Genomic DNA, 12,847 nt, shown 5'->3' with positions numbered 1-12,847 from the left:
AAGGGGGGAAGAGAGGGACTTATGTCAAGGTGTCCCCCTCCCCCCTACTCCTGCCCCCCACTTACCACTTCTCCATATAGAGCAGAGTGGGGACAGGACAGGGCTCCGGATGGAGAGAGCTTGCTGGCCGCACCTGCTATCTCAACTTCCTGATCTTTTTAAAGGCAATGTACTTAGAGTGGAATCAGCGTACTTAAAGGAGCAATGCGCATCTCTCTCTCTCCCCCCACACACACAGGGTGTGTGTCTTTGTCTGCCATGCTGTCTCCCCTCCCACCATTTGTGCTGCCTTGTAGAGTGAGGCTACATTAACAACAGTGTGTTAACCCTTGAGGGCTCAGCCGAGTGCTAGTTCATCATTTAGCAGCAAGGCATTCCTTGGGAAATATCCCTCCCTCTTCCACCCTCTAACTTCACCACCTCAATGAAGCTTCACAATCATCATTGCTGTGTACAGTATTAAATTGTTTGTTTAAAACATAGTGTGAGTGTGTGTGTGTGTGTGTGTATATATATATATAAATATGTATATATATATATAAAAATATAAAATAGTTTTTTGTCTGGTGAAAAAAATTTCCCTGGAACCTAACCCCTACATTTACATTAATTCTTATGGGGAAATTGGATTTGCTTAACATTGTTTCACTTAAAGTCACATTTTTCAGGACCATAACTACAATGTTAAGTGAGGAGTTACTGTACATTAGGTCAACTTATTGCAGTGTCTATACCGCGCTAGGTCAATGGGAGAAACTCTCTCATCGACTTACCTTATGCTTCTCATTCCAGTGGAGTACTGGAGTTGACAGGAGAGTGATCGGCGGTCGATTTAGCAGGTCTTTACTACACCTGCTAAATCGACCCCCAGTGGTTCGATCACCACACATCAATCCCCCGGTAAGTGGAGACAAGCCCACTTTATCACTGAGAATCAAAGGTTAGTGCACAGTAAGACAGGGTGTGAAATTACAGTGCACTAGCTACGCCCTACTGATTCCCCATGTGGACATTCTTAGTCCACACTAGAAATGCCCTTGAGTGGCTCAGCTCGATATGCTTTAAAAAGTGTACTTTTAGTGTGCAGTATGTTTGTCCACATAGGGAATTAGTGCATAGTAATTAGAGTGTGAATTTAAGGCACTCTAACTTGCTGCTCACTAACTTCCCGCATAGACAAGCCTTAGAATCAAAGTCCCCAAGATACGGTGTTGAAATATCAGACAAAAATCATACTGAGTGATTGCGCCCTAAATTAGATACAGAAGGACTTGATTCTCCTCTTTCATCTTGTGTAGTCGTTTACGGCATGATCCTTCAAAACAATTAAGAACATGCATGGCTTTCTCACTTGAATTATCCAACTGACTTCGTGGGGACTACTCACATGAGCAAACTATGTTTGTGCCTAAGTGCTATGTAGGAATGGGTCCATACAAAGTGAATGTAAAATGCAACTTAATCAAAATGCTTGCAACTTGCACCCACTTGCAGAGGAGTAAATGCCTAGACAAGAGGCAAGCCTGTTGCCAAGCAGATCTTATAATCGCTAAAACTACCTAATTAGAAGGGAATGTTAAAAAACTGATCTGACAACACTAAGGCCCATGTAGGTGTTTTTGATCAATGATAATGCAATTCTTCATAGAAAACTTTAGGGGGTCTGAAAATAAATATCAAATCACGTAATGTCAAGATAATCACTCTGAGAAGCTTCGTTTGTTGTTTGAAACAATTTTGGAACAAAAGTCTGACTATCACTGAAGATGATTAAAGCATTCTGTATTCCATCTAAATTGTCTCTTCTGATTTCTGCTTCTTTGAGCTGAACATTCAATTACTTTTGCTTCAATAAAATGACAAAGATGAGGTGATGTCTGAAGTATGGATAAGCAAAGTTTATCACATTTCAGTGAAAAGTTTACATTTTCCTGAGATAGCAAAAACTACTAGAAATAAAAGTTATTGATGCTTACATCTGAGTATTTAATCAGTCCTGCGTCAGGACGACATTTTCTTGCAAGGCCTGGATTGACTGTAGATAAAAAAGATCTGTCCATTTTGATTCTGATTGATGTAAAGATTTTCTTGGATCATATCTGAGCAATGTGAATGAAAGGCAAAGTGATGAGTGCCCAGATGATTCAGCCCAAGTAGCGAAGGGCTTGCAAACTGAGGGGCAGACACACTAATTGAGATTATCACAGCCAAGAATTTTCACAGCGGAGGTCTTTTTTTGCATTGCCTCTCCAGAAGGAGAGCTTTATTCTGCACACTCATTGGCCAGTGCCACCCACTTTGAGGGCTGTGCTGACCAACTCAAGGACCTCCAGTGTAGCAATGGTTATGAACATTCTTTACCACCACAATTCTTCTTCAGGTTGAGAGAGAATGAGCCAGTTTCTAGAATAGCCTGGTAGGGAGAGTATTTCTCTGGGCGGTGGGAGACTCAAGCTCAAGACCCTGCTATGCTTGATTCAGACCATGGACTTAAACCTGCATCTCCTACACATCAGGTGTGTCCTGATCACCAGACTATGTGGTTCTCTAGGGTGGGTCTTACACAGTTTCTCCTGTTGGAGCTGTTCCACTTTGTATAAATAATTAAATATTCATTGAGTGAGAGACTGATTCTCTAGTCCAGTAGGTAGGGCACTCATCTGGGATTCAGGAGACCTAGGTTCAAATCTCTGGTCTGAATCAGGTCTCTGTTTTATCCGGATGAGGAATGGGGAAAAAATTAATTTCCAAAAGTTTCACAAGATGGGAAAAACGATTCTCATCCAGCTTTGCATAAACAATAAGGTGTGATTGATGATTTCAATGATTGGGGGGGAGAGATTTCCTTTAAACTGAAGGCCACCTATGAGAATGGGTGCCCAACTCGCCTTGAAATACTTGTAGGCTTCTTTGAAAAATCAGCAATAATTAGTAATGAGGGCTGACTGTATTGATAAATGACATACAACACTACAACAGAGGAAACATGGGAAATTTGCAGGTTTAAGGCAGAAAGATAAGGAAAATGAATTTTAATGGACACTAGTGAAATATCAGGATTTGGAAATGATACTAAGTCCAAACAGTCTGGTAATATTAAGGAATCATTAGGTCATAAGTTGCAACAAAGATGGACCAGAAAAGAAGCATGACATGCTGACGCACTAAGAGATGAGAAGGATAGGTGATGCTGATAACATTTGTATTGGAGAGAGTCCATTGGCAGTGCAAACTCAGAGTTGGAGAATAAGGTTTGATTTCCTTTAAACAGAGGATCAGATGTCTAGTCTCCAGAAACAGCAACAGATACTGAAGACAGAGGAATAGAACAATAGAAAATCATGTTCTTGGAGAAAACCAGGCAGTGCAGGTGGGTCAGGATCAATGCCAAAGCAGCAACTATTACTCCAGGAGGAAAAAGAGGAAGGCGGGGAAGATAAAGAAACAGAATCAGATAAAAAGCAGGCAGAATCCAAGACAGCATAGTATGGGGGCAAGCCTGAGTGATGCGGTCCTTTTGGAAATAGGTAAAGTCAGGACTTGCTCTGAAAGCAAAGAGCTCCACAGGCAGTGATTTGAGTCCCATGGCATTAGGTTATTTTTTCAGCCTTTGATCCTTTGGGTTCTCAGGACTTTTGTACACACAACTACATCAGTTTTAATTCAAGCCTTTTTGCAAGTCTGTGTGTGGACACTCTTTTGTGGATTCAAAATGTCTTAGGCCTGGTCTACACTACGAGTTTAGGTCAAATTTAGCAGCATTAAATCGAATTAACCCTGCACCCGCACACAACGAAGCCATTTACTTCGACATAAAGGGCTCTTAAAATCGATTTCTGTACTCCTCCCTGACGAGGGGAGTAGCGCTGAAATTGACATTGCCAGTTCGAATTAGGGTTAGTGTGGACGCAATTCAACGATATTGGCCTCCGGGAGCTATCCCACAGTGCACCATTGTGACCACTCTGGACAGCAATCTGAACTCGGATGCACTGGCCAGGTAGACAGGAAAAGGAATTTCATTTCATGTTTGCCCAGCGAGGAGAGCTGATCAGCACAGGTGACCACGCAGAGCTCATCAGCACAGGTAACCATGCAGTCCAAGAATCGAAAAAGAGCACCAGCATGGACCGTATGGGAGGTACTGGATCTGATCGCTGTATGGGGAGACGATTCCATGCTAGCAGAACTACGTTCCAAAGACGAAATGCCAAAACATTTGAAAAAATCTCCAAGGGCATGATGGAGAGAGGCCACAATAGGGATTCACTACAGTTGAAAGTTGAAAGTTAAGGAGCTCAGAGAAGCATACCAGAAAACCAAAGAAGCAAACGGATGTAGCCATTTAAACGGACTAGTGTTCCTGAAGACGCAAGCATCATGAAACCTTCCCGGCCATCCCACATTGATGTTGGTGAAACGTCCCTTGTGATCCACCAGTGCTTGCAGCACCATTGAAAAGTACCCCTTGCAGTTTATGTACTGGCTGCCCTGGTGATCCGGTGCCAAGAAAGGGATATGGGTTCCGTCTATCGCACCCCCACAGTTAGGGAATCCCATTGCAGCAAAGCCATTTACTATGACCTGCACATTTCCCAGAGTCACTACCTTTGGTAGCAGTAGCTCAGTGATTGCTTTGGCTACTTGCATCACAGCAGCCCCCACAGCAGATTTGCCCACTCCAAATTGATTCCCTACTGTCTGGCTGTCTGGCGTTGCAAGCTTCAACAGGGCTTTCACCACTCGCTTCTCCACCGTGAGGGCTGCTCTCAGCTTGGTATTCTGGTGCTTCAGGGCACGGGAAAGCAAGTCACAAAGTTCCATGAAAGTGCTATAGATGGGCTGGACTCACCCCTGCGGCGCCTCCCGCTGGTGACTTCCAGGAATTAGCTCAATTTCCAGCCCGGAGCGCCCTCTGCAGGCCAGTGATCCGCCTGTCCTCTGGCCCCAAGTCCCTCCCTGGACCCCGATGCCTCTTTTTACTGGGTCTCCCCTCCCTGGGGAACCCCCAACCCACTATCCCCACTTTGCCTCAGTATTGGCTACTGCCCAGTCTCCATTTAGCCCCCGTTCACTGGGGCAGAGTGCAGTATCCGCCATTCATCATAGGCAAAGGGGTTTGGACCTGCTGCCTTTGCCTACCCATGGGCTGCCCCTTGCAACCCCCAGTACCTCTTGGCCTTATGCTAGGCTGCAGCCTGGGGCTTTCCAGGCAGGAGCTCCCCAGCTCCTCTGCCTTTCCCCAGCCCTACTCCACTCTAGGTACCTTCTCTAACTCCCTGCAGGCAGGCCCTTCTCCCTCTACAGGAAGAGGGAGACTGACTGGGCTCCTGGCTCACTGCCTCTTATAGGGGCCAGCTGGACCTGATTGGGACCTGGCCACAGCTGAGCCTGCTTTCTCCCAATCAGCCCAGGCTTTTTGCCCCAGCTACAGCCCTCTCCTGGGCTGTTTTAAGCCCTGAAGGGCAGGAGCGGGTAACCACCCCGCTACAGTGCCCTTACGCATGTGAAAGTTTCGCAGCCACTGGGAATTGTCCCACACCTGAAACACTATGAGGTCCCACCAATCTATGCTTGTTTCCCAGGCCCAGAATCGGCGTTCCAAGGCATGAACCTGCCGCGCTGCCATCGCCTCCTCCTCACCTGGTTTTCCAGGTTCTGGTTCAGCATAAACTGCACGATAATGCATGAGGTGTTTACAATGTCCATGACTGCTGCATTGAGCTGAGCGGGCTCCATGCTTGTCGTGGTATGGCGTTTGCACTGAAAAAAGGCGCGAAACAATTGTCTGCCATTGCTCTGACGGAGGGAGGGGCGACTGACGACATGGCTTACAGGGAATTAAAATCCACAAAGGCAGAGGCTTTGCGTCAAGGAGAAACACAAACTGTCACACAGAATGACCCCCTCAAGGATTGAACTCAAAAACCTGGGTTTAGCAGGCTGTTGATTTCACGGAGGGAGCGGGGAACAAATGGATACAAAACAAATCTGGTCTATTTCTTGTTTTGATCCACTCCATCTATCTTTTACATCTTAGGCTGGCAGCAGACGGTGCAGTATGACTGCTAGCCATCGTCGTCTCCTGGGTGCTTAGCAGAAGATGCTGCATTAAGACTGCAAGCAATCGTCATCTCCTGACTGCTCGCCAGAAGATGCTGCATTATGACTGCTAGCCCTCAACATCTCCTGGGTGCTCGGCAGAAAATGGGAAATGACCTGGCTGAGTCACTCCCATCTCTGTATGATGATGATGGCTTTCAGTCCTAATGCACCATCTGCTGCCAAAAGGCAATGAGCTGTTGCTGTATAGCAATGCAGTCCCACATCTGCCAGCACCCAGGAGTTGTACGGTGATGGTGAGCTGTGCGGGCTCCATGCTTGCCATAGTATGGCGTCTGCACAGGTAACCCAGGAAAAAAGGTGTGAAACGGTTGTCTGCCGTTGCTTTCACGGAGGGAGGGAGGGCGAGGGGGCCTGACGACATGTACCCAGAACCACCTGCAACAATGTTTTTTGCCCCATCAGGCATTGGGATATCAACTCAGAATTCCAATGGGTGGGGGAGACTGTGGGAACTATGCGATAGCTATGGGATAGCTACCCACAGTACAACACTCTGGAAGTCGACACTAGCCTCGGTACTATGGACGCACACTGCCAAATTAATGTGCTTAGTGTGGTCGCATGCACTCAACTTTAGACAATCTGTTGCCAAAAATTGAATTCTGTAAAATCGGAGTAATCCCGTAGTGTAGACATACCCTTACTTTGATTAGTTTAAATGAATAAGGAATCAACTTAAGCTAACTCACTAGACACTTCTATTCTGAAACAAGAATGTCCACACAGAGTTGCCCCAAAATAACAAAAGATGTGAATTAACACTGATGCGGTTATTTTGCTGTGTGAGTGTCAGTAATTTTTTTGCATAGCTATGGCAAGTTTGTAAAGTTTGTCAATGAAAACTATATTTCATTGTAATTTTAGTTTTTGAGATTGTAAATTTCAAAAGTGAAACCGGTCAATCACAAATTTTTAAAAAGCTAGTTTGTTTCTAAGGGCTAATCTACCCTAGAAGTGCTACATTTGCGCAGCTGCATTGTGCATCCGGTGAAGATGCTCTATGCCGACAGGAGAAAGCTCTTCCATCGGCATAATAAATCCACCTCTGCGAGAGGCAGTAGCTATGTTGGTAGGAGAAGCTCTCCACACTGGTGCTTAGGTCAGTGTAACTTATGTCACTCAGGGGGATAGCATATTCACATCCCTGAGCAACGCAAGTTATACCGAAGTAAGTGGTAGTGTAGACCTGGCCTAATTTTCACTTTGAAAAAAACAGTGATGCGGCATGAAAGAGCTTTTCTTGTTTGTCCAACTAATTACTAATAATTCAAAGTGGCATTAAAGCTGAAGTCTGGCATTTAAGCATTTGGATTTTGGACTAGTTAAAATTCAAATGAGCCTTTCAAAATAATCTGGAGCAACCAGCTCTTTGAAGAATGGAAGACCAGAGAGGAGAAATTGAATCTGTTGGAGACAACATCTTTTGTCATAGCAGTGATACCATCTATGGAGACATCATTAAGGATAGGAGATAAAAGAGGCCAGGCAGGTTGTTGAAAGATCAGAGGTATAATTAATAATAAAAGGGAGAGTTTTTCCTGATTAAAACACACAAAGAAGTGTTTTATTTCTGAATATATAACTTAATAAATGTAGAGAAAGATGTTCCTGTCGGTTTTTGAGGCATGATCAGAGATACAGGAGAGAAGAACACTCTACTAAGGACAAAGAGAGCATTATAATGTTATGTCCTAGATCTTTAATAAGAGGAAGATTCTATCCCACCAGAGCTTTAGTAAGAACCTTCTGCACCATCTAGTCCATCCCTCTGAATAGTATAGGTCTTATCTCCAGATGTCTGGACCCAATGTTGCAATCCTTTCTCAGGAAAAACTCCCACTGAGGGTCAACAGGAGCTGTGCCTGAGTAAAGACGGAGTAAGAATATAAGATGAGGCATTGACTAAATCCAGAGTCAATAGGATAATATTCCCAAAGAGATGACAGTCCCAGAGAGTGTTTTATATTCCCCTCAGCCAAAGGCACAGTAGTATGCACAAGTCAGCATAAAGACTTCTGTGAGCAAGTCTCTTGCAGAGACACATTTACAAAGATTTCAATGCAAAAATTTTCTGCAGAAAATATGTGCTGAAGCAACTCATCACCTGAAACAGCTCTAGCTAGCTGGCTCCTTCAGGACCTCCTATTCTAAAGGGGCCAGCATTGTCTGACCTGTCCCCTCCTCTTGGCTAGCTGGCCATATCTGTAAGGAAATATTATATAACCCAGCTGGGTTATGTTACCATCAGGAGATAGCATGGGAAGTGGTCAGTTTCTCTCCTCAGCAGTGGTCAGTTTCTCTCCTCAGCAGAAATCAAAGGCAGAAGCCAGCCAGATTTGATCAGCCAATCACCATATTAGCCAGCCTTTTCAAGCATCTTCCCATTGAATCGCAGTGATGATGTTCAACAGACTATTAGCCTCCAGTATCCGCTAAAGAGGCTATTAGCTCTGCCTAGAGATGGTCGGAAAAACTTAAACCAGTTCATTCTAAATCAAAATGCTTCCGAAAATCATGTTGATTTTACCAACATTTTGTTTTGGACAAAAAATGAAAAAAACCAAGTTCCTACAACATTGACCAGTTCTGTTTTGATGTTTTGTTTTGAAATGAATTCCATTTCTATTCTAACATAATATTTTGATTTTGTTGAAATGAAACATTTCAATTGCTCCAAAACTAAACAATTTAGAGAATTTTCCTTTGTGGCGAATTTCAAAGTTTCCGATTCAAAGCAAAGCCAAATTCAAAATCATTTCCTGTCCTCCAGCTTGGTCTAGCTCTGATCTATTTTTGTTCATGTGACCAACTTGCAATCAAATTGGTTAAAAAATTCCAGAGGTTTAATCAAAACTGAATCATATGTTCATACATATAAATTAGTGACATTAGCTGTGTCACAGGCAGGTGTGGTTTGAGAGAGAGGCTGGAGGAAAGGGAATTGAAAGGAAGTATTCTACTGATAGGTGGAGCCACCTGGTACCAGCTCTATGGAAGGCAGGCAGGCATTCCAGTATGAAGGCTCAGACTGAAATGAGTTAAAATTTGAGTGACTATTTTAGACAATATGGTCTTGCCTCTTTCCTTTGAGTATCCCTGGATTATACAGTATGTTCCTAATAGATAATAGGACAGACTTTCAAGTGCTCAGCAGCATCCCCAGCTGTGACCAGATTTTCAAAAGAGCTCAGTTTCCATTTAAGCACCTAAGGAAGGGTCAGATTTACAACAATATTCAGCACCCAGCATCTCCCAGTGTGACGCTTAAGGACAGATTTTTCAAGAGACCTAAAACAGTGAAAATCTGATTTCTTAGTTTGATTTCTCAATGGGAGTTGAGCTCTTTTGGAAATTTGGTCCTGATTGTGGCTACTGAGTACTTGATAATCTGGCCCACAATGCAGTGTTTCTTTTATTATCCAACTTTTTATTAATTCAAAATTGTGGATAATGCTGTCTGTCTGAATGCTGGGGCAGCATTGGTAACACACAGCTCAGAAAGTATTTGTGTAAGCATTAGTTTGTTCACTGAATTCACCATCTTCACTTACTGTTATGATGTGGTTTACAGTCTGGAATGGGCTGCTTTTAGCTGATGCTTCAACAGGACCGGAGTCAGGTGTGTTTGGTTCTAAAAGGATGGATCCCTTGATGGGGGGGAGGGAGAAAAAAAAGCATAAAATGACCATCTTTATTTTCTGGGTACTGCTAAAATAAAGGATAACTAACTCCCCTGCACTCAGATCAGCTTAAACAGTGACTAGACCCATTGTCATGTAGGATTTCACCAGGGTGAATTCAAACAGTGTGCGCTAATTCCTCTTTCACTGTTCCTGAATTCACTGAGTTGTTGAAAAGGTCAGAACACTAAAAATTTGTAAAACGTAAAGCCAAGTGACAATTTTAGTTACTTGAACTGAGATTGGTCCTGTTGTCAAAACATTAAAACTCCCTTTTTAAACATATTTGAATGCATTCATTCCTTTTCATCTCACAAAAAAAGTGAAATTTTTCCCTACATTTTAAAATATCTGAATTGTTCTGCTAATAGTGCCATCTTGTGGCATGCACAGAAAATGCAGATACTTGTTGAATCAGCCACATATTTGAGAAGGAATGTCTTCCCTTTTTGGTTCTTGATTTTACATGCTCACCAACGGAACAATGTTTAATAGCTAACACATGTTGAGTAACTCTGTGGGTTCTAAGAGATTATTACTGCATGAGGCCATACTGCACCATTGATTTTTAAGCAGAACTGTCTACTTATTTCAATCAGGAATTCTACTTCAAAATTGAGGGCACAGTAAGGCCAATAATAAGTAGAAAAGTGGATTTATTTTTTGCAGATAATCTTCTGATATGAAATACATACAGATAACAATGTTTCTTTCAAATTTTCAGTTTGCCAAAATCCAACTGTTTTCAGCTAATAATAGTCCTTTATTCAAAGAAAAAGTTTGTATTTACCCCCATGGAAAAGTCCTTTAACGTTTAACAGAGAATTATAACCTTTCCAAAGAATTTTTCAGCCAACCTGTAGAATTCAACCACAGGAATATAATCCTCTATTAAATTCTGTAGGGTAGTTTTAAACATTCAAGAGAAAGGATATCATTCTGTTAAATTCTATAATTTCTTGTAGTAATTTCTATAGAATCCTGTTTAATTTCTATGCATGCTTATGTTTTTTTATCCCTATAAATTCTATAGGACTTTTCTACAGAAGTAGACTTTGTAGATCATGCATTATATCTCCAATGCAGCTAACAATATATATTATGTATCTCCCTTGATTCAACAAGAAACATGTTAGAATAAATAGTATTAACCCTAGAGAAAAAAATAATAATAGAGTGCTAGCAACAATAATAAAAGGTTACTAGTTTGAAAACTATAGCTGGGAATAGTAGCACCACTGGGTCGGATTCATCCCAGGACAGCCCTGGCAAAGGCTGTTCAGAGGAAAATCCCTGGCACAAAACATCTGCAATCTCCTCACCGGGGGACACTTGAGGGACCTACAAGATTCAAAAGAACAGGTGGCACTAGTGGAGAAAAGGTCCCAAAGGTAGAGCAACCAGATGTACACACTTATTATTTAGCACATCTCATTTGAAGCCTGTATCAGTGGAGTAATTATGGGCTGACCTCCCCAGTGTGAGCATCCTCTTGAGGGCATAAGGAAGTGTAGTTTGTACTTCCTGCACCAAGCTTTGGTGAATCTGGACTAATAAATCTAACTGAAGTAAATAAGAAACCATCTCAGAATTAGTCATTGAACTAATAAAGGCACAGAATTTTCAGGTTTATAATAAGGGCATTCTTTTTTTTATGAATTAGCCATTAAAGATCAAGATATTTTGTTAAACGCTTAGAAAGTATAAGATCTGAAAAATATATGGTAAATAATGGGAAAAAGATCAGAAGTCAAGGATGTCATTTCATGAATAATTTCCATATTGAAACTAAAAATGGTTCCAAAGCTGCAAAGTCCAAATCTGGATCCAAAATTCCAAAATCTGGGATATTCAGATTAAGGATTTTGATTCAGGTGCATAGAAAATCAGATTAATCATATGTTTATATGACCCAGTGGGGGAGGAGGAGGGAATTCCAATGCTCACATAAGAAAATACAGGGCTCCGTTAACGAATAAAGCTTTCTACCTCCAGCACTTTGTCTCCTCCTTGTACCCCAGTCAAGTCCGCTGGGCCTTCTTTGGCCACCCGTGCAATTAAGATTGCCTGGTAACATCAAACACAAAATTTCAGATCCAACAGATTTTATCCCATTGCTCTTGGATGTTAAAAAGTACATGCGCAGCAAACTGATTTTCAAAGCCTATTGCTCAGCTGCCTCTAAATGAATACAAGATAAATGTCTTAATTAACACATTAACAGAAAAATAAAACCACCCATCGCTGACTGATACAAACAGCAATAAACAAAAGTCATTAACAGTTTACCCAGTGCCATGAGGGACATATTTGAGAATAAGGATTTGAATGAAACTGAGAAAAGACAAGTACTAGTTCAAAAAGAGGTTAGTGTGAACAAACAAGTGGGATTGAAGCTGCATTAGTGTGTGGGCTGCAAATGGAGTTACCTTGAATTCAGGTGGAAAATAACCAATGGGATTTCAGCTGTAAGGCCTTCTTCAGGAACTAATCGTTCACATGATGCTTCCTTGCAAAGATCATTCCTCAAGGAGGCGTCACAGTTGAAAAGCTACCACCATCTTCAACATCTATCTTGGGGACAAATCTAAGAATACCCTTTTGTTCTCCTTGTCAACTGTATTACTAAGATTAAAGCATTACACTGAAGATGACTTCAAAAAGAAAACAGCTAAATAGGCTAGCTTCCAAAAACTGCATTTTTCCATCTCTTTCTGAATGATTACTTGGTAAATGTTGGAGTAATGAAATGCACCTCATCATTTTCTTTATATGGAGATGAGCCCTTTCCACCAGCAATGCTAATACCAAGACTCCCCATTTGACTGCACACAGTAATGGTTATCTGCAAGAGAATTATAGTTAATAACAAGTGGCCTGATGAATGAAACAGCACCCCGTACATTACACAGGCAACAATACTGTAGCTTCCATTCTGTAAACAATCTGTCTAATTCAACACACAGAAAAATAGTGTTTATGCTGTAGTAATATCCTCTTCGCACATATTACCACGTAGAAGTATAGCCTTTACCTTTCCC

At 42.1% G+C, this 12,847-nt stretch overlaps 1 protein-coding gene across 1 annotated transcript in view; it reads right to left on the bottom strand.

Moving 5' to 3' along the window:
- LOC123366200 overlaps nt 1-12,847 on the bottom strand; it is a 43,244-nt gene that overhangs the window by 13,037 nt on the left and 17,360 nt on the right. The window contains exons 4-6 of the mRNA XM_045009424.1: nt 12,562-12,651; nt 11,796-11,873; nt 9,678-9,773 (exon numbers count right to left, since the gene is read on the bottom strand). Of these exons, the coding sequence (XP_044865359.1) occupies nt 9,678-9,773; nt 11,796-11,873; nt 12,562-12,651 (264 nt within the window). The remainder of the gene's footprint in view (nt 1-9,677; nt 9,774-11,795; nt 11,874-12,561; nt 12,652-12,847) is intronic.

This window comes from Mauremys mutica, chromosome 3 (assembly GCF_020497125.1).
Source record: "Mauremys mutica isolate MM-2020 ecotype Southern chromosome 3, ASM2049712v1, whole genome shotgun sequence".
Taxonomy (NCBI): domain Eukaryota; kingdom Metazoa; phylum Chordata; order Testudines; family Geoemydidae; genus Mauremys; species Mauremys mutica.
The sequence above is the reverse complement of the archived record's forward strand: the minus strand, read 5'-3'. Positions and strand labels throughout refer to the sequence as shown.